Consider the following 27,154-nt stretch of genomic DNA (forward strand, 5'->3'; position numbering starts at 1 on the left):
ATTTTATTTATGGTCTTATCTTACATTAGTATTATTTAAAATCATGAAATTGATTTAAAATCGATTAGAGGAGATCATGACAAATGTGCACGAGATGTAAATTATAGAGACACAAACGAAATTTCTCTTTCAATTCTTTCAAATATCATCACATTACAGAAACTGGAAAAAAATCGATAATTCCATAAATCGGCTTTACATCGTGTGCAAATCAATAAAATCAAATGCAAATTCAGTCTACAATCCGTCTACACAAATTTACTTAAATAATAAATTAATTCCAAGTTAACATAATCTTAATGTTTAAGATACAATATCACATGTTAGAAAAGATTAATTTGGAATCTACTTTCATGATTCAAAATCTGATTTATCTTCTTTTGCCATGCAAAAGCTTTCACCCAACTCAATCTCTTGACATACACCTAGAAAATAAATCCATATTAGGGATCAGAAAAACAATACCTTATATATCGATTTTCAAGTAGGTTGATGACCTTAACCGGAATAGCATACGTAATTGATTTGATTATGACTGTACCCATAACAGATCCGGTTCCCAATTTTACCTGATTTGATTATGACTGTACCCATAACAGATCCGGTTTCCAATTTTACCGGTCGGACCAACATTGTTTTCATTTATCTCATGGCCGAAAAGAAAAAAATCTGTCGAATTCTAAAAATTAATATTTTAACCAAAGAAAAAAATTAAAATTCTTACATTTGTTCTTTCTTCTTATATCTATCGGTTGCCGTGGTGGTTCTTCCCGCTAAGATGATGGAATTTTAGTTTCAAAGTCTTAACTATCAAAATTCTAAAAATCTGTTTACTTTATTATAACAAAAAATAAGTGTGTATGCGTGTGTCTGAGTAATATTCTACAATCCTGCTCGTAGGCAAACAACATATGATGATGACATCCCCAAGCATTAACTGTTCCAACACTAAAATGACTATAAAATTCAGTTCCTCACAGGTTAATAGGCATTAACTGATCCAACTCTGGGCTAACAATCCAGAGCTAATATATAATAACATCAAATGACAACATTAGATGGTCATTGAAGCAATTTAACAGGAATTACTGTCAACTATCAGGGGATTCTGTTAGGTCTTCACAAGCAATCTAGAGAACCTAAGAAATTACCAGATCGATGTAAATATAGCAGAAAATAAAATATTCATGAAATTATTTTGGTCCAGAAGTGCAGAAAAAAATCACTTTTTTTTCTTAAGTTGTTTAACATTTTTGGCATTGGCTTGTTCTCTGGCCTTGCGCTTCCTGGTGAGAGCAAACTCTCCAAACTTGTGACCTACTTTTCCCTCAGTGATCTTACAACGGATAGTGGTTTTCCCATTGTAAATCTTGACAGTAGTATCAACAAATTCTGGCAAGATAGTGGATCTTCGTGACCATATGGTCTTGTTCGACAAAAGACTTGGGTTCTTCTTCATCTTGTACAAGAATGCATCAATGAAGGCCGGTTTGCGCGATACTACAGGAGGTGGGGGTGGCTTCTTAGCGACAGCAGTAGCTGCATCACCAACAATTCCAAGAAACTGCTTGTTCAGAACCCTGAGCATCATTGTGGGCCTCATTCTTCCTGATCAGACGCAAACGATAACGTTAAACTTCAGGAAATCAAACCAATTTGAGGTCATTTACAGATATATAAAGGAAATGAAATGCAATTTTTGCTTCAATTTGGTTTTATTCATTAAATATAATCATCAATAGGAGAGGCTCGAGGTAGTTTGTTTAGCCCCAAAATCTCTTTCTTTACCACTATAAAGAATAGTAAACAGTCAAGTTAGTCCTTAAATGATGCGATGTAGGTCATATTAATTCCTGAATGATAGAAATTATAGTTAAAGGTTCTTGAATGTGTATTTCACAGGTTAAGTCAGACTTCATATCAGAATCTAACTTGACTAACAGAACATATATTGAGGGATTAAGGGGACAACTAATACTAGCCTGTTCTGTTCCCTGCTGGCGCACTCTCCAAAGCAATTAAACATGAAAGCAATTAAGAGTTGCTTCGAAACCAATATTCATTTGAGTACTTATAAGTTTGTAACATTAAATCAAGTATGTTATGAGTTATAAATGCATATTTGGGGAACATATATGTAAACGTCATCATTCAATAATAAAACTTGACTTTTAACTTTTTTGGGATACAAAAAGAAGGCTCCCGAGTCCTGACATAGTAACATTTAGATACTCTTGTACGACACCGACTTAAAGTAACTAAGCAAACTGTGTGAAGGAGGGTAGAAAGGAGAGATGGAAAGTAGCTAACAAGGGAGACGAATTTTACAATTTAAATCAAACAAAAATTAAAAGATAAGTTGTTAAATAGGGATTCTACAAATTTAATAATCAAAATATAACTACATGGAGGGAAAACATGGCACTAGCATTCCAATCTTCGCAGCTTGAAAGATTTAAACTTAATTTAGCAAATAGAATTTGAAAGACAAAGCTAAAATCATACGCATATCCATGGCAACCTTGATTCCTAAAACTGACCTGGAACAATGCTCATATCAGCCCCATGGAAAGCCCCAGCAACATACTCATGGACTACAATCCCCCCATTCATATACATGCCAAAATTCATGCATTGGTAAACCAATCATAATGACAAGGGACTGCAGTGAGTAAGTTGCCCATCTTGGTTAAAAAAATTGACATGGAACAAGCCTCAAGCATAGCCCTACAGCAACTACCCATTACAAATCCCCCATCTATATATATAACCAAAATTTACAGCAATACACAAACCACGGAAACAGAGCACCCAAGATGGAAGCAATAAACAAAGAAGTTAAGACTGCAAAACAATCCATTACAGGGCAAACAAATTGGGCTAACAAAGCTCCAAATCTCTATCTGAATTCTCAAACATGTAGTCTATGTTGTAATAAGATCAGTGATACGCAAAGAAACCGAATGAGATCCCAAATTAGGTCACCAAAGCACATATTTATCAAAAGGGGGTCACAATATAATGAAAGCGGCGTCACCAATTTGTACAAATTGCCTTCAGAATTTAAAAACCACCTCATTAGAGATTGCTTTGGAAACTACTTTAAACTGTTAGTCCTAAGAACACTAAGTAAAATAAATGAAAAGAATTAGGACCTGGTTAGAGAAGGAGAAGCGCTAATAAGCAGCGTATGCGGGAGAAGCCGCCGTAAAGGTTGCCGGCGGGAAGAATTACAACCACGGGCTTCTTTAGGGTTCGGAATGACGCACAGTTTTCACTAAGTTATACAAAACAGGGACATAGGGACATAGTAAAGTGAACTGATGAATCTAAATCAGGTCTTGCTTACAGCATTTAGTTAGAAAATACTATATATCACACGAAAACAATGTAATTGAAAAATTATAGAAATAAAAATTTTAAATATAGTTTAAGTTATTTTTATGTTTATTAGATATTTTTGAAAAAAATAATAAAATGATGGCAGAAAAATCAGAGACGTTTTCTACGCGAATATAATATTATTATAAAATTAATTATTATATTTATTATTTATTTGCATCATATACTTTTTTTCCTTTCTTCTTTATTCTTACTGGCCAAAGGAAAATTATATCAAACTATCATTTTCATTTACAAAAAAAAAATGTTTTACACTTCAATAAACAAAGAGATACACATAGATGAAATAACAACACTTCTTACAAAATTATCTTATGAAATTATGATGAAAGTAAATATACATTTCAAATATTTAAAACTAGTAGATTGCAGGAAGTTATTCGCTTCGTATGTACTAATATATTTTCCTGTATGATGCAAAGGTTCTTTTTAATATGTTTTATATAATAAAAATTTATTTTATTTATAAAATTATATGTTATAAATAATTTAAATTTGTTTATTATGATTAAAACATGACAAACGAAAAGTACAAATTAATAATTTCGTATTTTTAAGTGAAATTGGTAATTATAATTAGTTTTTCTCATAAGATAAATATTGTTTTTAGTATCTATAGAGTTTTTTGCCATTTTTTATTAACTATAAATTCATTTTACGTTAGTATAATACTGCCTGGTATTAGTATTGATTTGTGAATACTTTCGTATGTAATACTGTATTTATTATTTTTATGAAACAATACTTCTATAATTTATATTTATGTCTGACTTTAACGAATTATTTTACGAGCTTATTGTGATTATAATATTATTTTCTTATTATTAATATTCATGCTTTGTATTATTTTACTATCAATATTCATGCTTTCTAGATACGGGATGAAGTTTTTTTTCTGTCTTTATTCATTAAAGTTTTAGTTCAAAATTATTCATTTTGAAAGAAATTCACTATCATCTTCCTAACACTTTGTTCATTTAAATAAATCTTGGAAAAAGTAAAGAAATAAATTTGAGAAGATTTGAAAATATATTTTTTATTGTTTATTTGAATGAATTTAGAAGTAAGTGAGAGTGAACTTAGAAGTAAATTTTTTTAATCTATCACATCAATTAAATCCTACATTAATTTTCACAAACTTTACTTCTAAATCCACTCTCACTTACCTCCAAATTCACTCAAATAAACAACAAAAAATTTTCTTTCAAATCATCTCAAATTCATTCGATCACTCTCTCCCAAATCTATTTAAGGGAACAAAACCTAAGAGTAAATCTTAACTAAAACCCATCAGTTTTAGCACACGATCTGTCTGACAAATTGTGGGTTTAATATAAAATGAAGGAAAGTGAGATATACAGATGGGAAATGTATGTCCAAAATTCCAAAATTCTTGCATGGGTAAACTAGGACTTTACAAACTCATGCTCTGTAACCTGAACAGACTTTGCGTGGGGAAGAAAAGAATATAAAGCAAAACTAGTATACGAATACGCTACACTAAACTGGAAATTTAAATATCCAACGTCCTCATCTAATCTACTCAACTTGGCCTTCGTTTTTTTGGAAGCTGGGTCCCCATATACGAATCGTATAATCATCACTGGCAGATGCCAGCATTTGTGGTATTTTGGGGTTCCAGCTCACACAGTTCACAGTCATGGAATGTCCGGATAGAACTTCTATAGGCGTCGGATTCCGACGGTTCCAAATATATACCTGTATTAAAGAAAATTTAAAGGTGATTTAACCGAATGTTTTACTAACAAAAAAGAATAACAATGTCTTGCAAAACAGATGGGTGGCTTATAGGGAATGTCTATATAAACCCACAAGAACAGGGGATTACCTGTGAATTTTCACTACCACTGGCGATAAAAGTGTTGTTTAATCCACCAAAGCATGACCTTATCACATACTTGTGTTGCTCGTGACCATTAAACCTGGATGGCTTATCCCATTTCCCATCCACATCCCACATATGAATCTCCTGACTGTTGAGATTGACAATGAAGAACTTACTATCTCCTGAGACTGAAAGAGATGTGATTGGGTGCTCCTCTGAAATAACTCGCTCTGCATTTGTTCCCATATGCAGAATACGAATTTCTTTATCCATAAAGACGCTGACAAGATACTCACCGTCTGGAGTAACGGCAAGATCTACAACCTTGGGCATCCTCATTCCTCTCCATGATTTGATCACGTTTCCATCACAATCCCACATGCAGACTCCCTTTTCAGGGTCAGAACTGCCACACGCAAACTGTTTTGAGTTGGGAAACCAGGCGCAAGAGCTGACAACAAAGCCTTGATTCCCAAATGTGCGCTTGCATGTACCTGTTTCAACATCCCATAGCTTCAAAACTTCTGTGTTCCCACATGTTAGTAACTTGGTGTCATCAGGACTCCATGCTACAAAAGATACAGCATGTTGGTGACCATTAAGTGTGTGTTTCAGTGTCAATATCCCATCCTCCAGCACCTGACAAGTTTTTAGAACATTTGAAATGTTTCAACGTGTCAGAGTTGTACTTTATTTGAGCTCTCGAGCTAGACACGTGTTCCGGTATTGATTAATTGATTTCCAGACAATTAGAGTGCTATCTTAGTTTACAAAAAGTTGACCTCTATCAAGCTTAGTAATCAATAATTGATTATTCTAATTAATCAACATAAATATAATTAATTATATTCTAAGATGAATGTTAATATTCTAAGAAACTTCACAGCTTTAATGCCAATGAATTTGTCCTTGCTAGGCAATCTGTATTCCGTTAAGCGAAATAAACCTAGATTCTTTATAACCATGAAACTATGACCTACTTATTCACGCCGAAAAAGAACCACAATAGTGTAACGTACATCCTACAAGTATTGTCCATTGGTCAACTGTATTCATAGTCAAATGTTTAAAATGAAGTTGAAACCGGATAATTTTGAGGGCAGTATTACCCCACTTGGATAATTTCACAGTTAACTAACATATATAACTCTGATCTTATAGTAGGATTCTGGTATTTAAGATGTAGAACAGAGACCTAAAATGAAAATTTTCAGATAGGAACAGCTAAATCTCCAAATTCTGATATCTGCCCAGTCATCTCTTAAAATAATTGTCATACACCAAAAAGTGAGCAATAAGTATGGGCTTCATGCCAGTAAAGTAGCCATGTTAGTTAGGGCTTTCTATTAGTCTCACTATCCTCCTCTTTCCAGCCAACTTGTTAGTATAAATAAGATCTTAACTGGCCTATTCCATTCTGGTTTATATTCTCTATCTGAACAAACCCAATTTAAGTTTCCTTCTTATTAATTTTCCATAATTACAGCTGTAAATGGAAAAGGTCAAACAAATTTATAAAAATCCCCACCATTTAAATGAAGGTTGCAAATATTTTTCCTTGGCGTGGGAAATGACAGCCTTCTTTTTTCAATAGAATAAAAGCTTGACATATGATGAAGAAAGAAATATAAAATTTTGGATTAAGACATCATCCAAGGTAGAGAGAATAAAAAGGCACGTCTGCACAATAAATCCCTCAAATCCCCATCTTTTTTTATTTATCTTATGAATAACATGTCTGAAGATGCAACGTTCTCAGGGATTGATCATTTTGCAGTCTGCATGACTCTATGCTTCTAGCAACAGCATATTAAACATATATAGAAAATGATACAGGAAAAAAACAAATTATGTGGTCCTACAATCAAGATTATTTCTTTTACATTCAACAAGATAATGGTAATGTCACTCTTAGGGTTCCACCCTAATGTTAATAGTGTAAGATTAACTCAGAATGGATATTTGGACCAATCCCACTGATGTTCACTTCTCCAAAGAATTTGCAAATCTTGTTCCATTAACATTTTCTGACCTACCAGTAACCACCACATCAAGACCACAAACCCTTAAATGTAACCGTGATTTATACACGGATCAAAGATGCAGGACATTGCACCCAATAAGGGGATAAAAAGAGCATTGGAAGATTATTAGTGTTTTATTCCTTTTAACTGACATCGTGATATTCCCTTCAAAATCATCCAAATTCTTCACATCCATGAGATCCCGGGTTTTACAGACACAAGCACTAGTATGTAGTTGTTTCCTGATTTGCAATTTTCACAACATTGACCATGGCCGGCCTTGTCCAATTGAAGAAAAAAGACACTTAAAATATATATTTCAAATTTTGAAGTTATACCACTAATCCAGATTGCAAAAATCAACAAAATCACTAGCATTCTATCCTCTACAATAATTCTATTGATTATTCATTTCTAGCTATCCTATAATAATGAGGACTAAGACATTCATGGAGCCTTATAACAAACCTCCAGTAACCGAACTAAGAAATATATGAGCTGGACAAGAATGTAAGAAAATCCATTTCAGTGGTGATAGCATCCATCTTTTCATCGTTCTAAATTAGATTCTAACAAGGTCCTGACATCCATTTATTTCCTATTCAAGTTAGCACCTGTTCTAGCTCAAAGTTGTGAGTACCTTAAGATAGAGCAGCACCAAACAAAAACAAGAAACATATTCTCTCTTCTTTAAATAAACTCCAGAGTCCAGTCATGATGATGAACTCTACGTATCCTTTTGTCCTAAGCTCCAAAGCACTAACCTATCAATAGATGAATCACACATATCTCCAACCATTTAAATAATATTATAAATACATATATTATTTTCCACTCAATCTGAATGATATTTAGGGAGGGTTTGCCATGAAATGAACCTAAATTACAGTGAATATAAATAGAGGTGAGTTTGCTGAAACTTTTTTCTCGAACATATTGGGAGCTAAAACACAAATTGGCATTTCCAAAGAAGCAATTAATATTCGATGAATCTTATAAAGCTAAAATAAATACTTCATCAGATTACAACAGCACGATACCTTCCATATGATGGCTGTGCAATCATTGGATGAAGAGGCCAGGTACTCTCCATTATTTGAAAATTGAACAAACCAAACTTCATTTTTGTGTCCAGTCAATATCTGCAGCAATAGAAAGAAAAAATTGTTATTAAATATGTACTGCATGCAATATCACATGTTAGAAAAGATTAATTTGGAGCCTATGTTCATGATTCAAAATCTGATTTATCTTCTTTTGCCATGCAAAACCTGCTACCCTACTCAATCTCTTGCCATATACCCCCTCAAAAAAACTTCAAATTAGGGATCAGATGATCAGGAAAACAGAGTCTTGTCATACCAGTCCTAGATATATCAAAAAACCGTTACCAGTATCATGACTGCCTACTATGTATAAAATCTTAGAGGGGGAGAATATAAAATCTGAAAGTGAAAGTGTATTCTAATTATTTGATATAAGACAGCTGGTATTTTATATACGAGGTGTAATACTCTAGAAGAGTCTGCAGTGAGCTATACGATGTGCCGAGTCAGAACAGTTACGACAGAGATTAAAAAACCTAACTAAATGAGAGAACAGAACAGTGATAGGTGTGGAGACTATATATCTAACAATGTAGATATATAAAAGAAAATGCCATCAAACTATGGTGCAAGAAAAAGGGTGGTGGCTTCGAGTGAGCATAGTATAAGCATTTTTCCTCCCTTTTAAAATATATAACTGAAACTCGTAAGGGGAGCTGGCTTGACCAGTTACATAGTATCCATCCTTTCCTTTGTATAATAGTTTTCCCTTTTGCATAATTTCTAAAGGGGAAGTCCAAAAGATAATCTAAGCCCAAAACTGACCATAAAGGCAAAAAAAACAAAGATTCTTAAAAGCCCATAGCCAACAGAAGATATAAATAGAACACTTGCACACGTCACACACACACATATGTCAGTTTCAACAACACGGACTCTTGATTTAGATCAGTAAGCAGCGCAACATACCCTGAAAGGACTTAAAAAGAAGCCCATTACATCATCTTCCAGAACTTTTTTTTCTAAAATAGAGGAACTGCTACAAATGACAGTAGATATGATGAATAAACTGAATAGGACATATAAATCAATCTAAACGCCAAACTCAATGCTGTGACAACTCACCTGAGTCGTTCTAGTAGGAATCTGATCCCTGCTGCAGCGATGATCCTCATAAAGCGATATCTGATTCGACGAACTATGATACATACACGAATCGACCCAGGCCGTAACAGTAGATTCTACCAAGCGCTCCAGCCTTGCTTCAGGCACTGATATGGGAGGAGGCAACAAACTTTCCAAATCTGCCAACAACTTTCTTCTCAGATCATGTACAACAACATCGTTTTCATCAACAACAGCTAACTCCCTATCCTTAAATGAGAGCATGCACATAGCCAGACTGTGAACTTTGCACCTGTCCACATCCAAGGCAGAAACCTGTTTCCTTAACACCGCCAAAGCTAGCTCATCTTCCCCGCAATTCAAGTACTCCCTAACACACTGTCTGGAAACAAGAAGCAAGGCAGATTCCCTTGATTCCCCCAACACATCCTTTATCGAATTAAGATACTCAATGCTATCGTCCCAATTCCCATTCAATACAAATGATTCAAGCAACTTAAGCTCATTGGACTTGTAGGAAATGCCAGATTCTAATTCCAAACAAGCCGCAGAGCTACTGTAACCTAATGAATATAGACACTGAATTATGATCCTCACAAATTCATGCCTTCTAATCAACCCTTCGGTACCTAGTACCTCGCAAGGATTCTCCATACACGAATAAGATGCATGAATAAATCAGAACAAATAGAAACGCAACAATTTGGTGTTAAAAAATCGGAGAATCGAGAAAGAAAAACCCAAAGAGTAAACCCTAGATGCCAAACTGAGTGACACGGTTTCGGAAGGGATTAAACAGTTCAAAACTAGAAGCAACGCAACAGAGTGTGTAACTAGAAGTGTCTACAAGATAACGAAAAGAATAAAGATCTAAGTTAAGAATAGGATCAAGAGTAGTAGAACTCAAAACCGAACTTCAAACCCAAATTATAATGAAACAAAGAAATGTGAAGGCTGGTTCTCTCTTATCAGTAAGTGATAAGTGACATGTGCCAGGGTATAGATCCACCACTTTGAATTTTAATTTATTTTTATTAACTTAATAACTAATATATTTAGGACTTTGTTCACTATTAAAGAAAAAAATACCTTGACACACACAAAATTATTTAGATATTAATTTTAAAAAAATATATATATATATTTTAATTCTTTTGTAATTTTTTTATAATATTTGTTAAATAAATATAAATATATGTCAGTTCTTGTTACTCTTAATCAAATTCTATCATCAATAGTTCCAATGATCATAAAAGAATCTCTTTTTATATTTCTTTATCCCTAAATTCAAACTAGTTATATCTCAATGCATGTAACATTCTTGACATGTGAAAGTGTGGTGAAGGTAACATATGGTGATTTGACTATGGAAGATTCATAATCTCTTGTGATAAGGGTGAATCTTCATCATGTGTATTCTTAAGGCAAAGGTGTGAAAATAGTAGGATGCCTTAGAGGGTGACATCATAAAGGATTTTATTATGTCTCAATCATCATAGATAACAAAGAATAAGGCATTGAATAGTGGTTGTAAATTCAGAAAACAAAACAAATGAAGAAAGAGATGTGTTTCAATAAAGTGGATATATGATAAACAACATATGTGTACCATGTACCACCTAAAGTGTAGTTACACGAGAACCTTTGTCCAAAATTAATAAAAAAAATATTTGGACTATAATCAAATACACACTAATTGGTCAAAAAATGTTAGTCTTATATACAAGTTGATTTTATTTTTATTTTTGGTATAATTTTACTTATAAAATGTATTATTTCATTTTGATTAAATTTATTTCAATAGTTTTACTTTATTATTTTAAAAAATAAAATGTAATAAATTTTCAATCAATTAATTTAACCACCTAACTCAAATAAATTAAAATCTAAAGTCATATTTCTTAATTAGGATTTCTCAGAAACAAAAAGAGACAAACTTTTATCTGAATGCATTCAGTTGGTTTGGGCGTCAAATCCATTCTATCTTTTAATTACTGTAATGTTTTCCACCAAATTATTTAACATTAACAGAGCATAACATATCAATGTCAATATTGCCGGTCCAAAATATAGAATAGTCTTAATTTAAAACTTATTTTACAAAAAATATTTCAAAAGAAAATAATATCATTATAAATATAATATGGTGTCCTATAAAATGCCATATATACTTAATTAAATTGTTTTATTAGTAAAAAAACAATCCTACTATGTTTTAAGAAAATGAAATGCATCAAATATTGGGATAACTAAAAATATAAGTCTAATTTGTTTTCAAAATCCATTAGGTCTAATTAGAATGCACAAACATCTTTAAATCAATCTGAATGGAACAGGTTGGATCATTCTCATCCTCACTTTCTTTGCTATATATTTATAAAGCATTCAAACTTTATAGTATAGCACATGTTATTTCAAAATAAGTAATAAGAGTTTATAAATTATTTCTTAGCTTTAATTTTCTAAAATAACTTATAGGTTAATTTTTTTTACCTACTTTTATCAAGTTTTGAAAACTATTTTTAATATTTTATTAAACAATTATTGGATATAAGTATTTGTTACCTCGCGTGGTCCCTGATCCTTCTCTCAGTTTCCTGTATCATTCTTACATTTTTTTTTTAAATAATGGTCTCAATCCCAAGACAAAATAAAATAAAATTAAAATTAACCTCGGTACATGAGTGTGCATAATTTTTAATTAGCACATTTCACAAAAGTAATTTCTTCAATAAATCTAAACAAACCTACTTTATGAATTTTGAAATCTAAATTATGTTATCTTTTATCAATCATTATATAAGATTTTATTAAAATAACTAAATAATTATAAAGTACGAGAAAATCACAAAAAATTTCACAAAAACATAATATATTTATTATAAAAAATATATAAATAAGTGCATATAGTCAAAACATTAATTTATCTATTAAAATTGTTTTCTCAAATATATAAAAGTTCACTCTTGATAATAACTTATAAAATGATTGGCATTCAATGCGTGAGCATGTCCAATCTAATTCAGATTGTAAGAAAAAATAAATTATGTTATTTTTTTCAGTGTGCCCAGATGAAATTGAGATGGGTAAAGATCTATGAATTTAAAATTTGATTTTAGAATTTGATCACTTGCATAATAAAAATATGGATGATTTAATAATTTACTAAAAAAATTATATTTAACAGTATGAAAAAAATATTATATAGGTGTATGGGAATGAAACAACATGAGAATGACGTTTAAATTTTCAATCAGAATATTACTTACAACTTTGATGCACTTCATCATGATTGAAAGGACAAAAAAATTCATAAGCAATGTGTAACTACCCATTCACTCTAGTTCATGTTTCTAAAGAAAAAAATAAAACTTCCTTAAATGCAGTGAAATAGTTCAAAAATATTAAATGTTTTATCTATATATCTTATTTATAATACTCTGTGGATTTTTACTTTCTTATTTATAATACTCTTAGTAGATTTTTACACTCTTAGTTGATTTTTACGTTTTTGAGAGGTGTAATCATAGTTCAATTGTACTCAAACCTGCCTTAATATGGTAATCCATGACTTGTCTTCGTAATTAACTTAACATACTTATCAATATGCAATATCAATATTGACAATAACTATCTTTAAATTAATCAACTTAATAAATAAACTAACTATTTTAGATGCCATAATTATTATAATTTTAATAAAATTGTTATTTATTGTTTTTTTTTTCTTTGTCTGTTTATTGTCATACTTTACTTGATTTTATTATTTGATTGGTTATTTATCTGTGTAACCTAATTGTTTTGGGACTATTACTTGAAATAATTCATATTTGAATAAATTCAAGCATAGGAATAACAATAGTAGTTCTAGCAATAGTGATTGTGTGACAGTCAAATTTCAATAAGTATTATCTATAAAATTCTTTGATTTTAATATAATATTAATTTTTAACATTTGTACATGTTATTACTTTTAACTCAAAGTTAATCTAGTGTGAATTGATGAAAAAATATTATGAAATTTTAAGTATATTTTTCGCATCATATTTAACTTATGTTTTTTTATTTTATTTTATTATATATATAAAAATTAAAACAATAATCTAAAAAAACCAATTATTACCTTCTAACGTCAAAATATATTAAAGAATTACAACAAAATTAATTTAGAAACCTAGCACTCCACTGAATATATAAATAAATTCAAAAGTTAATAAAAATAATAGATTAAAAAATATTAAATTACCTACACATTTATATTTATAGACTCTTTACCTTAATGACAATTTAATAAAAATTCAATTATTTTTTAATTTTATTTAACATGGTAATCTCATAGATAATTACCAATTTTGTTTTTCTCATAGCCTATCAGTCATGAAACATCAAATCGGATAGTATAAAACTAACGAGATTCATCAGTATATTTCTCATCTCAACTCACAATTTCAGTAAAGAGAGCCACACAGTTAATTAAAATACTACAACTTAATGTTAAGTTGTTCATTTAATAAGCTTTATAAGAAACCAGTCTTTCACAAATGAAATCACTTGATAAATCCACTAAAATTTAAACTTATGTTTAATGGTATCTTTTTATGTCTTAGTAATAATTATATATGAAATCTAATCATATAGGAAATCCTTTAAGTATCTAAAGTAACTTAATTTTATTGTAATGCAACTAGTTGTATTGTGCTTTTATATTCTGGCAACATTTTACAAAAACATTCAGAACCTCGATTGAAAATTCAGTAGGTTACATATTAAATTTTTAAACACTTACATGTATTAAATTTGTTTTATTAAAATAAAAAAAGTTATAACATAATTTTTTATATATATTTAAAAATATGACCACACAATAGTATTGATTTAATTCAAATAGAGTGACTTATAAATGAGTTGCTATTATAAGTTAGGGTTAAATATGTTTTTAGTCCCTAAACTATGGGCCATTTCTGGTTTTCGTCCCTCTTCCAAAGTAAGGTACACTTTAGTCCTCATCCTTTTCGAAACTTTGGTTTCAGTCCTCCAAAACTAACACCGTGAAAAATATGCTGATGTGTCTAATGTCTCTTTCCACGTGTAATTGGTTTTTTGCTGACGTGTTAAGTCAGCTGGGGATGGAAGTGATTCCTCTTTAATTTGGAACGAAATTGGTACTCAAAATCAGTTGCAATTGGTGTTGGTGTTGCTGTTCTTTGTTTGGGTTTGGTTCGTGGTTCATCTGCGCGTGCATCTTCGTGGTTCATTGAGTTTGCTTGGTGAAAGAAAGGGATTTCTTTGTCGTTCGTTGAGGTGGTTCGTTCAGCAAGGTAATTTTTTAGTTTAAGTTGAACTTGTTTTCTCTGTGATTCGTTGAACAAAAAAAGCAATTGTGTGTGTAATGGGCATTCCGCTGTGCATTGTGAGTCTAATGTGGGAAGTTTTCATTTGACCTTGTAGGAAAAATGGTTTTTGATGTGTGTTTGTATCATATGGGGAAGTTCATGAAGAACAAGGGTCTACAATACGTGGGAGGAGAGATACATGTTATTAGGGGAATCGATCCCGACATGTGGTCATACTTTGAAGCAGTGGGATTTGTTAGAGAATTCAAGTACTCTGGAGAGTTCAAACTTTGGTGGAAGGGTTCCAAACAAAAGGAAATGAACAACCTCAGACCACTGACAGATGACAGAGAAGCCATTTTGTTGGCTAACTATGCAGAGGCAAATAAGGAGGAAGTTGAAATCTATGTTCAACATGGCCAACCCAGTCAGGCAGAGGAAATTAGTTTTCTTACATTTGGTGAGGAGGCAGAGGAAGTAAGAGTACAGCAGATGGAGGAAGAGGTTGTTATGGATGAAGAAGATATTGGTGGGGTGGAGGGAAATGTTGAAGTACAAGACCTGGTAGTAGATGACGAAGAGGAAGAGGGGAATGTTGAGGGAGAAATGGTGGAAGAGCAAGTGGAAGAGCAAGAGGAAGAGGGGATTGTTGAGGGGGATAAAGAGCAAGATGAAGAAGAAGAGGAAGAGGGGAATGTTGAGGGAGAAATGGTGGAAGAGCAGGAGGAAGAGGGGAATGTTGAGGGGGATGAAGAGCAGGAGGAAGAGGGGAATGTTGATGACAGTGAAGAGGAGAGAATGTTGTTGAGGAGTGAAGACGAAGGGATGGAAAATGTTGATGAAAGTGAAGAGGAGAGAATGGCAAATGGTGATGATTGGTTTGGGATGGACAATGTGTATGTTGAAGAAGAGAGAAGAAATATTAATCCAGTTTTGGATAGGTGGAAGAGAATGAAAAACAAAAATAAAAGTGTTAGGAGCAGATTTGGAGAGAGTGAGGGGACATTTGTCATTAACGAAGATGTTGGAGAACATGAGATAAATGAAGATTATGATACAGAAGAGTTGTCCTCAAATGTAGATAGTGATGAGGATGTGAGGGACAATAGAAGCCACTTTCCAACGTATAAAGCAGAAGATATGAATAAGGGATTCAAATTTAGATTGGGTATGGAGTTTAAGTGTTTGAAGGATTTGAAGAGTGCTTTACAGGAGCATAGCGTTTTGAATGGAAAAGAAGTAAGCTTTGTGAAGAATGATTTGAAGAGGGTAAGGGCAGTTTGTAAGAAGGGGTGTGGTTTTGTTATTATGGCTAGCAAGGTAGGAAGCAGGGAAACCTTTAGACTCAAAACTCTAGTTCAGCACAAGTGTGGAAGGGGTTTTGGTGGCAAAAGTGCAAATGTAGAATGGATTGCACAGGTTTTGGTTTCCAGATTTGTCAATGTTGCAGGCATGACAGTGAAACAAATCATAGATGAAATACAAAAGTCATATAGTATTGGAATAACTCATTGGAAGGCTGGAAGAGCTAAGAGAATTGCAATGGATTGTTTAGTGGGTGATGGAGAACGACAATATGCTCGTTTGTATGACTATGTGGCTGAGTTATTAAGAGTCAAGGCTGGGACCTTCAAGATTAAGGTCAATCAACCCGAACCCACCTTGCAACCAAGGTTTGGGTCATTTTACATGTGTTTGGAGGGCTGTAAGCAGGGGTTTTTAGGTAGTTGCAGACCATTTATTGGTGTAGATGGTTGTCACTTGAAGACAAATTATGGAGGTCAGTTGTTAGTTGCAGTAGGAAGAGACCCTAATGACCAGTATTTCCCACTAGCTTTTGCTGTGGTAGAGACAGAATGCAAAGACACATGGATGTGGTTTTTGAGACACCTGCTTGATGATATTGGAGGAATAGATTGTCAAAGGTGGATCTTTATTTCGGATCAGCAAAAGGTACATTAAAATTTTTAGTTTAGTTAGAAATTTATTTTGATTATGTTATACTTATTAGTGTATTATGGTTGCAGGGATTAATGTCAGTTTTTGATGATATCTTGAATGGAGTGGAACACAGGCTGTGTTTACGCCATTTATACAACAATTACAAGAAAAAATTTGGGGGAGGCTTGCTGATTAGAGACCTTATGATGGGGGCTGCCAAGGCAACATTCTATAAGGAATGGGAGAAAAAAACGGGTGAGTTAAAAAATGTGAATGTTGATGCCTATAGAACTTGTTATGCACCAATTATAAGTCCTATCAATGGACAACAACTTTGGCCTACATCTGACTCTCCACAACTACTACCTCCCATTTACAAAAGACCTCCTGGGAGGCCAAAAAAATTAAGAAGAGAAGTTGATGAATATGTGAGCCATGGAAAATTGTCAAAGACCAATACTGCTATAAGATGTAGCACTTGCAATGCATATGGACACAATGTAAGGACATGTAAAAAGAGCCAGAAAAGGAAGGTAAATCTTCTTGGTAATGTTATTTACAAGTTCATTTATTTACAACTATTTGTTATTTAACTATCTTACTCCTTTCGTAGGACAAAAGGGGGGCTTCTACATCAACACCTGGATCTGCATCAACAAGGGCTGGATCTGCATCTGCATCAGAAGCTGGAAGGGGGGCATCTGCATTTGCATCACAAGCTGGAAGGGCTGCATCAATTGCTGGAAGGGGGGCATCTGCATCTGCACCACAAGCTGGAAGGAGATCAGCCACAGTTGCAGGGGCTGGGGCTGCATCAGCATCACAAGGTGGAGGATCTGCAACTATGCGTGAAGGGGCAAGAAGAACATCCACAAGATTGGCTGCACAAATTGTAGGGTCTCAAGGAAGTTGTAATTGAAAGATGTAATTTCAGACAAATTGTAGTGGCTGTAGGCTGTCAAGGAAGTTGTAATTAAAGTAGTGGCTGTAGTGGACCACTTTTTTGTCTTGTACTGTCTGTAACCCTTTAAACTATGCTGGGACCACTATTTGAACATCTTCTTTATTAATCAATATGGACCACATTGCTTTGCTTTTACTTATGTTGTAATTCTTTAATCTGCTGTCTGCTAAAGTGTGCTTCATTATGTTCCTGCTAAACTGGTTTAAATATTTGCAGTTTCTGGTATTTTATACAATTTGGTACAAGTTTATGCTTTGAGTCCCTCTGTTGGCTGCTGGAACAACCAACAATTTCGTGCTAGTTTCTGCTTTTAGTCCCTCTACAAATTTCCCATTCTAATCCACCACTTTTGGTGCTAAAGACCAACTCATACACTGATATTTTCATCTCGAAGCTTTTAGCCTCTGCTGGCAGTTAGTACATGTCAAATTTGGTCAAACAAAGTTGCTAAAATCATCACATTAACATTCCAAACTCGTTTCTGCAAAATTGACATTTAAACCCCCAAATTTTAAACATTTTTTCTGATATTAAACAGAAAAATTTGGTGATTTTAAACACACCTGTTAATATTTCCAAAGTATATAACACAAATGCACATAACACAACCATCAAGGCACAATTGAACTGAACTTCCACAGTTTATTGAATTTAAAACTTCCTTGTACATCCACATCACAACCTATCTAATTACAATTAACATTCAACACAAACAGAATACAAAACATGGCAGTTAATGCCCATGACAATACAAAAAACACCAACATCATTTTGAAATTTTTTCTCTCTTCCTCTAATTTCTTCTTCAACTTGTCCTTCTTCGTCCTTAGCTCCAACACAACATTTTCAATACACACTTCAACTTCTTCACTCTTCCTTTGTAAGCTTCCTTCCATTTCGAAATCTCCTTCATCAACCCATTCAAAGAAGTTACAGCTTGAATTACTCTGCAAATGAAAATTATAAATCAGCAATGCAATATTCAACACAATAAATAAAGCTTTTATTCTCACTTACTGCCTAATTTCTACATCTATAAAATTGTCTCCCTTTGTTCTTCAATGTAGTTGCCTTCAACAACAACAATCTTTCCCCACAACCACAGTTTTTTGAAGCTAAGTGAGATGATCCACAACTTTGGGACATTCCAGAACCTATGCTCCTTGGTGTGCAACCTCCTCTATCACCTTTCATTTCCCTTCAAAAGTGATTAACAAAGAAACTCAAGTTCGAAACCAGTACCCTTCAACAAAACCCTACATCCCCAAATCCATCCATCATTTTAAACCAAAACAAAGACAAATGTGAACTTACTTGCCCAACTCCACCAACGCCCAAGAAGGTGATATCCAAGCTTCAACCTTCTTTCCACTTTGTCTTTGCTCGAATCCTTCACACAACACTTTGCAATGAAACTAATAAACCAACACTTCAACAACGTTGGATTAACTTTGCATTTTAGCTGTTTAAACACATGGAAAGAGACGTTGAACACGTGGAAAGAGACGTTAGACACATCAGCATATTTTTCACGGTGTTAGTTTTGGAGGACTGAAACCAAAGTTTCGAAAAGGATGAGGACTAAAGTGTACCTTACTTTGGAAGAGGGACGAAAACCAGAAATGGCCCATAGTTTAGGGACTAAAAACATATTTAACCCTATAAGTTATAACATATACTGAGCTATCCTGAACGGTCTAATATCATGAGATCTAATTTTAGACTATAAATAATGAATTTTTAAAAAAATTTCAAACTTTAAGTATATTTCTCCACTCTTCAACAAAAATTGGTCAGGACTCCTAGCTACTTATAACCAGTGTTTGCTATCTAATTTGTTTCTGACAAGTTAAGAAACGAGAAGATCTAAACATAACTATTTGTAAAAATTTAATTCCAAAGTTAATTTGAAATTATATGAATATATTCACTTATATTTTTCTCCTCTGTAATTATAAAAACTAACTATCTCGGAAAAAGAATTCATAATAAATAACCCTGATGTAGTTCATCCGCATCATGAAAACAAAGAAAACCCTCTAACTATTAGGTTTGGATTTTGAAATAGAAGATTCCCCTTGTGATTTAGAAAGAACACACGTGTGAGCAGTTTTCGTCAGTAAAAGAAAAGAAACAGAAAAGAAGGGTTCCATAGCAAATGAAATAAAAAAAACAACTAAAACTTTATTTTTTTCATCAATTCACAAACATTAGCACGAGTAAGACACTCTTTCTTTTTGTAACATTTAGATTGTCACCACAAAATTATCAAGACAACATTTTATAAACCCTACCTAATTTTTTATTTTAAAGTAAATGTAAAATAAATACAAAAGTAAGGTAATATTGTTATTATTATTATATGGTAAGGGACTAGGAGAGTCCCACCACGAAGAGATGTTCCCCAATGGCGCGTTTTGAAAAGAGGAATGGACATTTGAGAAGCGAACGAAACGGGCGGGGCAGTGTCGTTTCGTTAATAAGCCTTTTGTCCGAGGCACGCCGAAGGGAGTGTGTGTGAATGAATGATGAAGTTAGCACAACTCAAAAACTGAATGCATCATCACTCAGTGTATCACTGTCAACAACACTCCCACCAGCATTAAAAGCTCTCAACTCCCCCACCCCACTCTTCTTCTTCTTCCATTCTTCACTCACCTCCTTCTCTTCCGTTTCCAAATCCTCTCTCGAGATCTCTTCCTCTCTCTGACTTTCCGCATGCACACCGCTTTCGTCGGCTAGATCTTCCACCGCGTTTCATGGATCCGGAAACACACTCTCCTGCATTGCCTTCTCTCTCCTAGGGTTTTGCGTGTCACGTTTTGCGTTTTTCAAGCGATGCTTTCTCTCCCTTGCGGTTCGGCCTGCTGCTGCCGTATCCGTCATGACAGCCGTTGCCGGACGCCCTGCCGGAATCCCGCAGTTTGCCTCTTGCTCTCTCACCTTTCTCTCTCCTCCTGATGATGCTAAACGTAGACTGCGGCTAGAGAGAATGCCGGTGTCGGTCGTCTTCCTCTTTGCTTTTCTCAACTTGCTTTCTTCTTCCCAAGGTACTTTACTTTCATTTCTTTCCTCTTTCACTCTCTTAATTTTCTACTCTAAACCGTACAAGTTAAAATAGAAGTAAGTGTGGAGTGATGGACGAACAGCATAAGTTAAGGAGTTTGTCTTATTTGGTTCTTTAGCTCTAATTCTGTGCTACTGTTGCTTTTTTTATTCGTTGCTGGCACGTGTGTTTTGTTGACTAGATGTTGATGCTTTCTCTGGGCTGACTGGTAGTTAATATGTAGCAGTACCCTACCAGGTTCAATGTCACTGAACTTGAGACTGGATTTATACATTTTTGCTTGTTGTAGTATGGGGGTAACTGAATTCTTGAATGTTATAGTTTTTCTCTGTTGTGTTTTTTGAATTTTAGTTAGTTGGTTGTTTTATTGTGCTAAATTACTTACTAAATTAGGCTTTGTTTCAATACACTTTTACATAGGAGAAGAAAATAAGAAAATGAAGTAAATTGAACTTTTACCATAAGCTAAAATCAACATTTGGAAAAGTGAAATGGGAGAGTGTCTATGAAAGTTAAGTGTATAAGTTTGTTTTGGCTTGAGAGAGAAGCTCAAATTATTTTGCCTTCATTCTGTACATGTGGCATATCATTGTTTCCTCCTAGCATCTCATATGTCCACAACCTGGACTTCATTTGCCAAACTTAATTCTTTAATGCACCATTATGCCATACTCTTCTTATTGGTCACTGTATTTTTGTTTGTTAGGCACATAGTTTATTTAGTGTTTTAATCCAATGGCTCATTTCCATTAAAGCTGAACTATAACAATTTGATCCATGTGCTGATATACAATCATGGCATCTATCTTCTTTATGTCGTATGCTACTGAACCGAACATTGAATTGCACAGTCAAGTAACACATCTTATTCGCTTATCAAATTTTTAAGAATGAACAGTAATCTAATCACTTTTTATAACTATTTCTTTGTGACTAATCTGGTTATCATGTGTTCAGTCGCTGTTATTAATTGTTACAAAAAGGTCATTTTTGTGAATTGGTTCTTTTCTTGTATATTACGAAGTATACTTGGGTATTGCTGAAGTCTTGGAGGATAATACTGTAAAAAATATTTCCCCTTTTGATTGATAAGCTTCTGTCAGTATAGTATGAATCCAATGTGATATTTATGTGTGCTTATGCTCCAGTATATGTTGGATTGGATTGTATTGGTGGTACAAATGGTAAGAGAAAGAAAACTAATCCCAATGTAACTACAGCCAGCAAAATCAATGGAAAACATTCTCTCATACCCAGATTCTCCAGGTCTCATCATTTTGAGCCCCTCATTTAGCTAGAAAATCCACAAACCAATTGTTTTCCTAGAAAACATACTTCAAACTCACGATCGCACTTTCTGCTATTAATGAAAACAATTATCAGTTGCTATTGTTCCTAGAGGTCCGCAATGGACGTTACTGTTGAGTGTTATGTATGACGTAATAGGTTCTTTGCATGCAGTGAATTCGTTTTCTTTGAGTGTGTCATTTGCTTCATCAGAACAAGCTAAAATGTGGTTTGCTAAACCTTCTTTTGGACCTTCTTCTGCACCCATTCCATCTCCACATCATCAAGGTATATTATTTTGTCATATATTTCAATAGCTTCTTGTTGTAAACATAAATTAGCGGTGTATAAGGGCTAATATTCTTTTATTTTAGGTCCTTACATGACTCCAAGACAGAGACATCATTATCGGCACCGTCACCATCACAGCATGAGACCTTATGTAGTGGCTCCACCCCCTTCAAAAGACCAAGGTAGCTTTTCAGTCATTCCCCCTTCCCGCTACACTTTTGAGGGCAGAAATATCCCCACCTCTGCAGTGGTGGCCTTCTCTTTTCCTTAAAAAGAGAAGCTGGTCAATGACCAAACAGAATTCTGGGGAATCTCTAATATTAAAGTATATTTTCTTAATAAAGGTTAAAGCAAAAAAGTAGACTGGAGGAGATTTTAAGAAGAGAAAAAAAAAGTTCGGCAAAACACTGCTTTATTTGTAATATTTAATCTACTATTGTTCTTTACACTTTTGTAGTTATTATATATATATATTTTTCTCTATATGTTTTTCTGAACTCTTTATTTAGTGGAATAAGATGATCAACAGAACTTCTTCATTATGTAGTAATCCAAATTCTATAGTTATTTTGCTTTCTCAGTGTTTTTGGTGTATGTCAAGAATGTTAAGAATAGGGGTGACAAAGTGGGTTGAGCTGCCAGTCCTCCTCTAATTTATCGGGGCAGGTTTACATTTTGAACCTGTCAGCCACTTTGACTGGTGGGGCAGAGGCAGGACAGGGTCTGGTAGGCTGTCCTGCCAGCCCTTTTTTGTATAAAACATTAAATAAAAATATAGTTTAAAGGATTAAACTTTTTTATATTTGTATTATTTGAAGGATATGAATATGCAATAATATTATAGTTTAAATTATAACTTACAAATGAAGTTCCAATTATTAATTATAACATAGTAATTTAATATGTAAAGGATATAATCCTCTTAATTTATTTGATTAGAGACCTTAATTAACCAATTAAAAACATAGAAAACATTACATGATTAAGTGTGTTTTTCAATACACACACACACACACACACACACACATATATATATATATATATTTAAAAAATAAAAAATATCAATTAAAGAAACTAATGAGCTGACCTGTCAGCCCGCCTAGTCATGGTGGGCCATCCTGCCCTGTCCTCTTTTTGAAGGGCCCCATTAGTAGGAGGGGCTTAAACGGATTGCATTGGCCCGGTTTGTCACTTAAAAATAATGTCTAGCACATAATATTTGGAAGGAAATTCTTACTGGATCAGTTCTCTTTTTTACAGTGTTTGCCTCTTGATTTTTTTCAAGCTTTCTGGGTCTCTCAAAATTACAGAATGGTTTTTAATGATTAAATTAATACCATAGGCCTAAATATTCGTTTTCTGTGCAAAGTCAAATTAGTGATTTCTGTTAAAATAAATCCTTTCACTGATTGATTAGATTTCAAAATTAACGGTTGATGTTTTCGGCTTTCCCAATTAGTGTCTTGTACTATATACTCATTTATACTGAAAACTCTGGCAGCTTGTGACCAAATCTGCACTGAACCACTTACATCAACTCCCTTTGGTTCACCTTGCGGTTGTGTATTTCCCATGAAGGTCCGACTTACACTGGATGTAGCACCTTATGCTGTTTTTCCAGTAATGACTGAGTTAGAGACAGAAATTGCGTTAGGCACGTATCTAGAACAGAGTCAGGTGAAGATAATGGGTGCCACTGCTGACAGTCAAAATCAGGGAAGAACTGTTGTTGATATTAATTTGGTTCCTCTGGGAGAGAAATTTGACAATACAACCGCAGCTTTGACATATGAGAGGTTTTGGCACAAGAAGGTTCCTCTAAATAGGAGCCTTTTTGGTGATTATGCTGTTGTGTACATTACTTATCCAGGTAGTTGTGTTTCTCTTCATAACATTTTACTTTACTGGTATCTTGTTTCTGTTTGAGTCTAAAGCTATTGATATCAGGAATGCCATCTTCACCTCCATATGGATCTGTAGTTGGGAGTGGTCCCAGTCAAAGTGTTCAGGGAATTCTTCCGGTCAGTGCCAACTTTGTCGGCAGAAACCAGAAAATGAATGTCAGAACCATAATCATCATTGCTTTATCTTCCTTTGTACTCTTGCTGGTTTTAGTGGGAGCATTTTCAATTATTTTGAAATGGAAGAAGAGTAGGAGACCATCGAATGCTGTTGGCCCTGCATTCACATCATCTTTGAACAAGAGATCAGGTATACTTCTGAAAATATTTTCACATTTAAAAATAATTTTATGATGTTTAAATTGGCAGATCATTTTCTTTGTTTATTAATCATTTATTGTTTACAGGACTATGCCAAAAGCCTGAATAATTTTTCTCTGATTGATTGTGGCTGCTTTTAGTTTCTTTTTCTTATTCTCTATGCTACTCTTGTATGTGAAAACAATTATATTTGTTAAGCTCTATTTTGGGCAAGTAAATTTGTGATGTTTATACAATACCGAGTTTGCAGTGTGGTGATCTCTTTTACTTGGAAGATATTTCTACTTTCACTTCTCATTGGTGTTACATTTGTACTACACATCAACTAGATTGATTATGCGTTAACTTCTGTGTGCGTTGTAATTTTTTATATAAAAATTGGACAGCTGTAAATTACGTTTGTTATACCAAATTCATCCTATTATTGTTGTGTACAGAATCAATATATGGATGAGATGTTCTCTACCCTTGGTGGTTACTGATTGACATACATATCTGCTGTATTTACTTGTTCTTGTGTAATTTTTAGTAATTTTATTAGCTATATATTTTTTTTGTTAGTTATATCATAAAATTTAAGTAAGATGGGTTGATGCATCATGCACTGCAGGCTTGGGGTCTATGTTGTCAAGCAGCATTACTAGCTCAACATCAGTGTCACTTATGTCCACAATGGCTACTTCCATTCTCTCTGTTAAAACATTTTCACTTTCTGAGCTTGAGAAAGCAACAGATAAGTTTAATTCAAAGCGAATACTGGGCGAAGGAGGATTTGGACGTGTTTATAGTGGAACATTGGAAGATGGGGCTGAAGTTGCAGTTAAGCTTCTAACAAGAGATAATCAGAATGGAGACCGTGAATTTATTGCAGAGGTTGAGATGCTTAGCCGTTTGCATCACCGTAATCTAGTGAAACTGATTGGTATATGCATTGAGGGGCGCAGGCGTTGCTTGGTGTATGAACTTGTTCGCAATGGCAGTGTCGAGTCCCATCTGCATGGTAGAATTTTCATCAGCTCATAACGCTCAGCCCATGTACTAGTCTTTCTGTGTTATCTCTATTAAATCATTTAAATACTTGTTATGATATTATAGGTGATGACAAGATAAAGGGGATGCTAGATTGGGAAGCACGGATGAAAATTGCCCTAGGAGCTGCAAGAGGATTGGCGTATCTTCACGAGGATTCCAATCCCCGTGTAATTCATCGAGACTTTAAAGCTAGTAACGTGTTACTAGAAGATGACTTTACTCCCAAAGTTTCTGATTTTGGATTGGCAAGAGAAGCAACTGAAGGAAGTAATCATATTTCAACACGAGTGATGGGAACTTTTGGGTGAGTGTATAAACAGACTTTGTCTACAGAATTTGGTTAAGTACGGTCCAAAACATTTTTTAGTGCCAGATTGTAAAGTTCTTCAATGACTTCCAGTGTAAATATTGTTAAGCACTAATTTTCTACGTACTTCATATTACCATGCAGAGATTTATCTCCCCTTTAAATAATTCTTTCGCCTAATAAATTGGGGTTCAGTGCTTTTTTTTTTCGCTCATTGCAAATTCCAGGCTTTAATTTGATGCCTTTTCTATGTTATGTTTTCATTTTTGTAGGTATGTTGCTCCCGAATATGCAATGACAGGGCACTTACTCGTCAAAAGTGATGTTTATAGTTATGGTGTTGTGCTGCTTGAACTTCTCACAGGCAGAAAGCCAGTGGATATGTCTCAACCTCAGGGACAGGAGAATCTTGTAACTTGGGCACGGCCAATGTTGACCAGTAGAGAAGGTCTAGAACAGCTGGTGGATCCATCTTTGGCTGGAAGTTACAACTTTGATGACATGGCAAAGGTTGCTGCAATCGCTTCAATGTGTGTTCACACGGAGGTTACACAGAGACCTTTTATGGGTGAAGTTGTTCAGGCTCTTAAGTTAATATACAATGACACAGATGAGACTTGTGGAGATTGTTGTAGTCAGAAGGATTCCTCTGCTCAGGAGTCCGATTTTAGAGGTGATCTTGCCCCTTCTGATAGCAGTTGGTGGAATGCGGGAGGGTTAACCCCTCGATTAACTTATGGGCAAGCATCTTCCTTCATAACTATGGAATACAGTTCTGGTCCACTTGAAGAAATGGACAACAGACCGTTTTCAACATCAAGCTTGATTGGAGATGAGATATCGTTACCGATTAGGCATGGGAATAGATCCGGCCCCTTAAGAACAGTCCGAAACAAACTTTCTTTACATAGATTTACAGGAAGTCGGAGTGAGCATGGAGGACCTTCTTCGAAGCGTAATTGGAACGATGGTTACTGGGTTTAAGAGGTTTGGGGGATTTTCCACTGTTTTTTAAATGTACAGTTTCTAAAGGGTTCAGAACTAATGATTAAGTGACTGATTTAGTTTAGGAATCTCAAATTTCTGCAGTTTTCATGTTATGGTTGGAGAGATACAGAGACGTTGACAAATTTTGAAATATTGATTCATTATACAAGGAGGAAGTGTAATTTAAACAGTGTTGTAAATGCCTTGAATTGTATCTCATGGTGTCTTTCCATTTCCGTTACCATGTCTATCACAAAGGAAGTTCCATGTAGTCAAAATG

The 27,154-nt window shown here is 34.1% G+C and overlaps 5 protein-coding genes across 7 annotated transcripts; 3 read left to right on the forward strand and 2 right to left on the reverse strand.

The window, feature by feature from the left end:
* Window positions 1-996: 996 nt before the first annotated feature.
* On the reverse strand, window positions 997-3,349 carry LOC124819603 (small ribosomal subunit protein uS19m-like). 2 transcript variants are annotated; one of them, XM_088115317.1, is made up of 2 exons: window positions 3,156-3,349; window positions 997-1,608 (listed from the first exon to the last, which is right to left on the reverse strand). In XM_088115317.1, exon 2 carries the CDS (start codon window positions 1,601-1,603, stop codon window positions 1,223-1,225), a length of 381 nt encoding a protein of 126 aa, XP_087971443.1. In that variant the 5' UTR covers window positions 1,604-1,608; window positions 3,156-3,349; the 3' UTR covers window positions 997-1,222. The 2 variants fall into 2 exon arrangements, with proteins under 2 accessions (XP_087971443.1, XP_047147110.1); XM_047291154.2 differs by lacking the exon at window positions 3,156-3,349 and adding an exon at window positions 2,541-2,646.
* A 1,362-nt stretch (window positions 3,350-4,711) lies between these two features.
* On the reverse strand, window positions 4,712-10,402 carry LOC124819594 (transducin family protein / WD-40 repeat family protein). Its single transcript, XM_047291146.2, has 4 exons — window positions 9,444-10,402; window positions 8,313-8,414; window positions 5,252-5,887; window positions 4,712-5,121 (listed from the first exon to the last, which is right to left on the reverse strand). Exons 1-4 carry the CDS (start codon window positions 10,095-10,097, stop codon window positions 4,942-4,944), a joined length of 1,572 nt encoding a protein of 523 aa, XP_047147102.1. The 5' UTR covers window positions 10,098-10,402; the 3' UTR covers window positions 4,712-4,941.
* A 4,521-nt stretch (window positions 10,403-14,923) lies between these two features.
* Window positions 14,924-16,738, forward strand: LOC148198032 (uncharacterized). Its single transcript, XM_088115699.1, has one exon. The coding sequence runs from the start codon at window positions 14,924-14,926 to the stop codon at window positions 16,736-16,738; it is 1,815 nt and encodes a 604-aa protein (XP_087971825.1).
* Window positions 16,739-16,809: 71 nt separating this feature from the next.
* Window positions 16,810-17,752, forward strand: LOC148198033 (uncharacterized). Its single transcript, XM_088115700.1, has 2 exons — window positions 16,810-17,250; window positions 17,331-17,752. Exons 1-2 carry the CDS (start codon window positions 16,810-16,812, stop codon window positions 17,634-17,636), a joined length of 747 nt encoding a protein of 248 aa, XP_087971826.1. The 3' UTR covers window positions 17,637-17,752.
* Window positions 17,753-20,084: 2,332 nt separating this feature from the next.
* ALE2 (Protein kinase superfamily protein) lies at window positions 20,085-27,115 on the forward strand. 2 transcript variants are annotated; one of them, XM_047323673.2, is made up of 8 exons: window positions 20,085-20,731; window positions 22,195-22,323; window positions 22,410-22,508; window positions 23,828-24,196; window positions 24,274-24,537; window positions 25,159-25,548; window positions 25,644-25,884; window positions 26,160-27,115. In XM_047323673.2, exons 1-8 carry the CDS (start codon window positions 20,566-20,568, stop codon window positions 26,869-26,871), a joined length of 2,370 nt encoding a protein of 789 aa, XP_047179629.1. In that variant the 5' UTR covers window positions 20,085-20,565; the 3' UTR covers window positions 26,872-27,115. The 2 variants fall into 2 exon arrangements, with proteins under 2 accessions (XP_047179629.1, XP_047179630.1); XM_047323674.2 differs by having other exon boundaries at window positions 20,088-20,731; window positions 22,210-22,323.
* The last annotated feature ends 39 nt before the right edge of the window (window positions 27,116-27,154 follow it).

This window comes from Vigna umbellata, chromosome 5, assembly GCF_029865625.1.
Source record: "Vigna umbellata cultivar VRB3 chromosome 5, Vumbellata_1.0, whole genome shotgun sequence".
NCBI lineage: Eukaryota > Viridiplantae > Streptophyta > Magnoliopsida > Fabales > Fabaceae > Vigna > Vigna umbellata.

Bases quoted from the DNA above. Each gene is read 5' to 3' on its own strand.
- LOC124819603 (XM_047291154.2), bottom strand. From the start codon at position 2,631: ATGAATTTTGGCATGTATATGAATGGGGGGATTGTAGTCCATGAGTAT. The intron at 1,609-2,540 runs GTCAGTTTTAGG...GCGTCTGATCAG, and splicing joins TGATATGAGCATTGTTCCAG to GAAGAATGAGGCCCACAATG.
- ALE2 (XM_047323673.2), top strand. From the start codon at position 20,566: ATGACAGCCGTTGCCGGACGCCCTGCCGGAATCCCGCAGTTTGCCTCT. The intron at 25,549-25,643 runs GTAGAATTTTCA...ATGATATTATAG, and splicing joins TGTCGAGTCCCATCTGCATG to GTGATGACAAGATAAAGGGG. The intron at 25,885-26,159 runs GTGAGTGTATAA...TCATTTTTGTAG, and splicing joins CGAGTGATGGGAACTTTTGG to GTATGTTGCTCCCGAATATG.
- LOC148198033 (XM_088115700.1), top strand. From the start codon at position 16,810: ATGTCAGTTTTTGATGATATCTTGAATGGAGTGGAACACAGGCTGTGT. The intron at 17,251-17,330 runs GTAAATCTTCTT...CTCCTTTCGTAG, and splicing joins AAAAGAGCCAGAAAAGGAAG to GACAAAAGGGGGGCTTCTAC.
- LOC124819594 (XM_047291146.2), bottom strand. From the start codon at position 10,097: ATGGAGAATCCTTGCGAGGTACTAGGTACCGAAGGGTTGATTAGAAGG. The intron at 8,415-9,443 runs GTGAGTTGTCAC...CTATTGCTGCAG, and splicing joins TTCCTACTAGAACGACTCAG to ATATTGACTGGACACAAAAA. The intron at 5,122-5,251 runs GTAATCCCCTGT...TCTTTAATACAG, and splicing joins GTGGTAGTGAAAATTCACAG to GTATATATTTGGAACCGTCG.
- LOC148198032 (XM_088115699.1), top strand. From the start codon at position 14,924: ATGGGGAAGTTCATGAAGAACAAGGGTCTACAATACGTGGGAGGAGAG.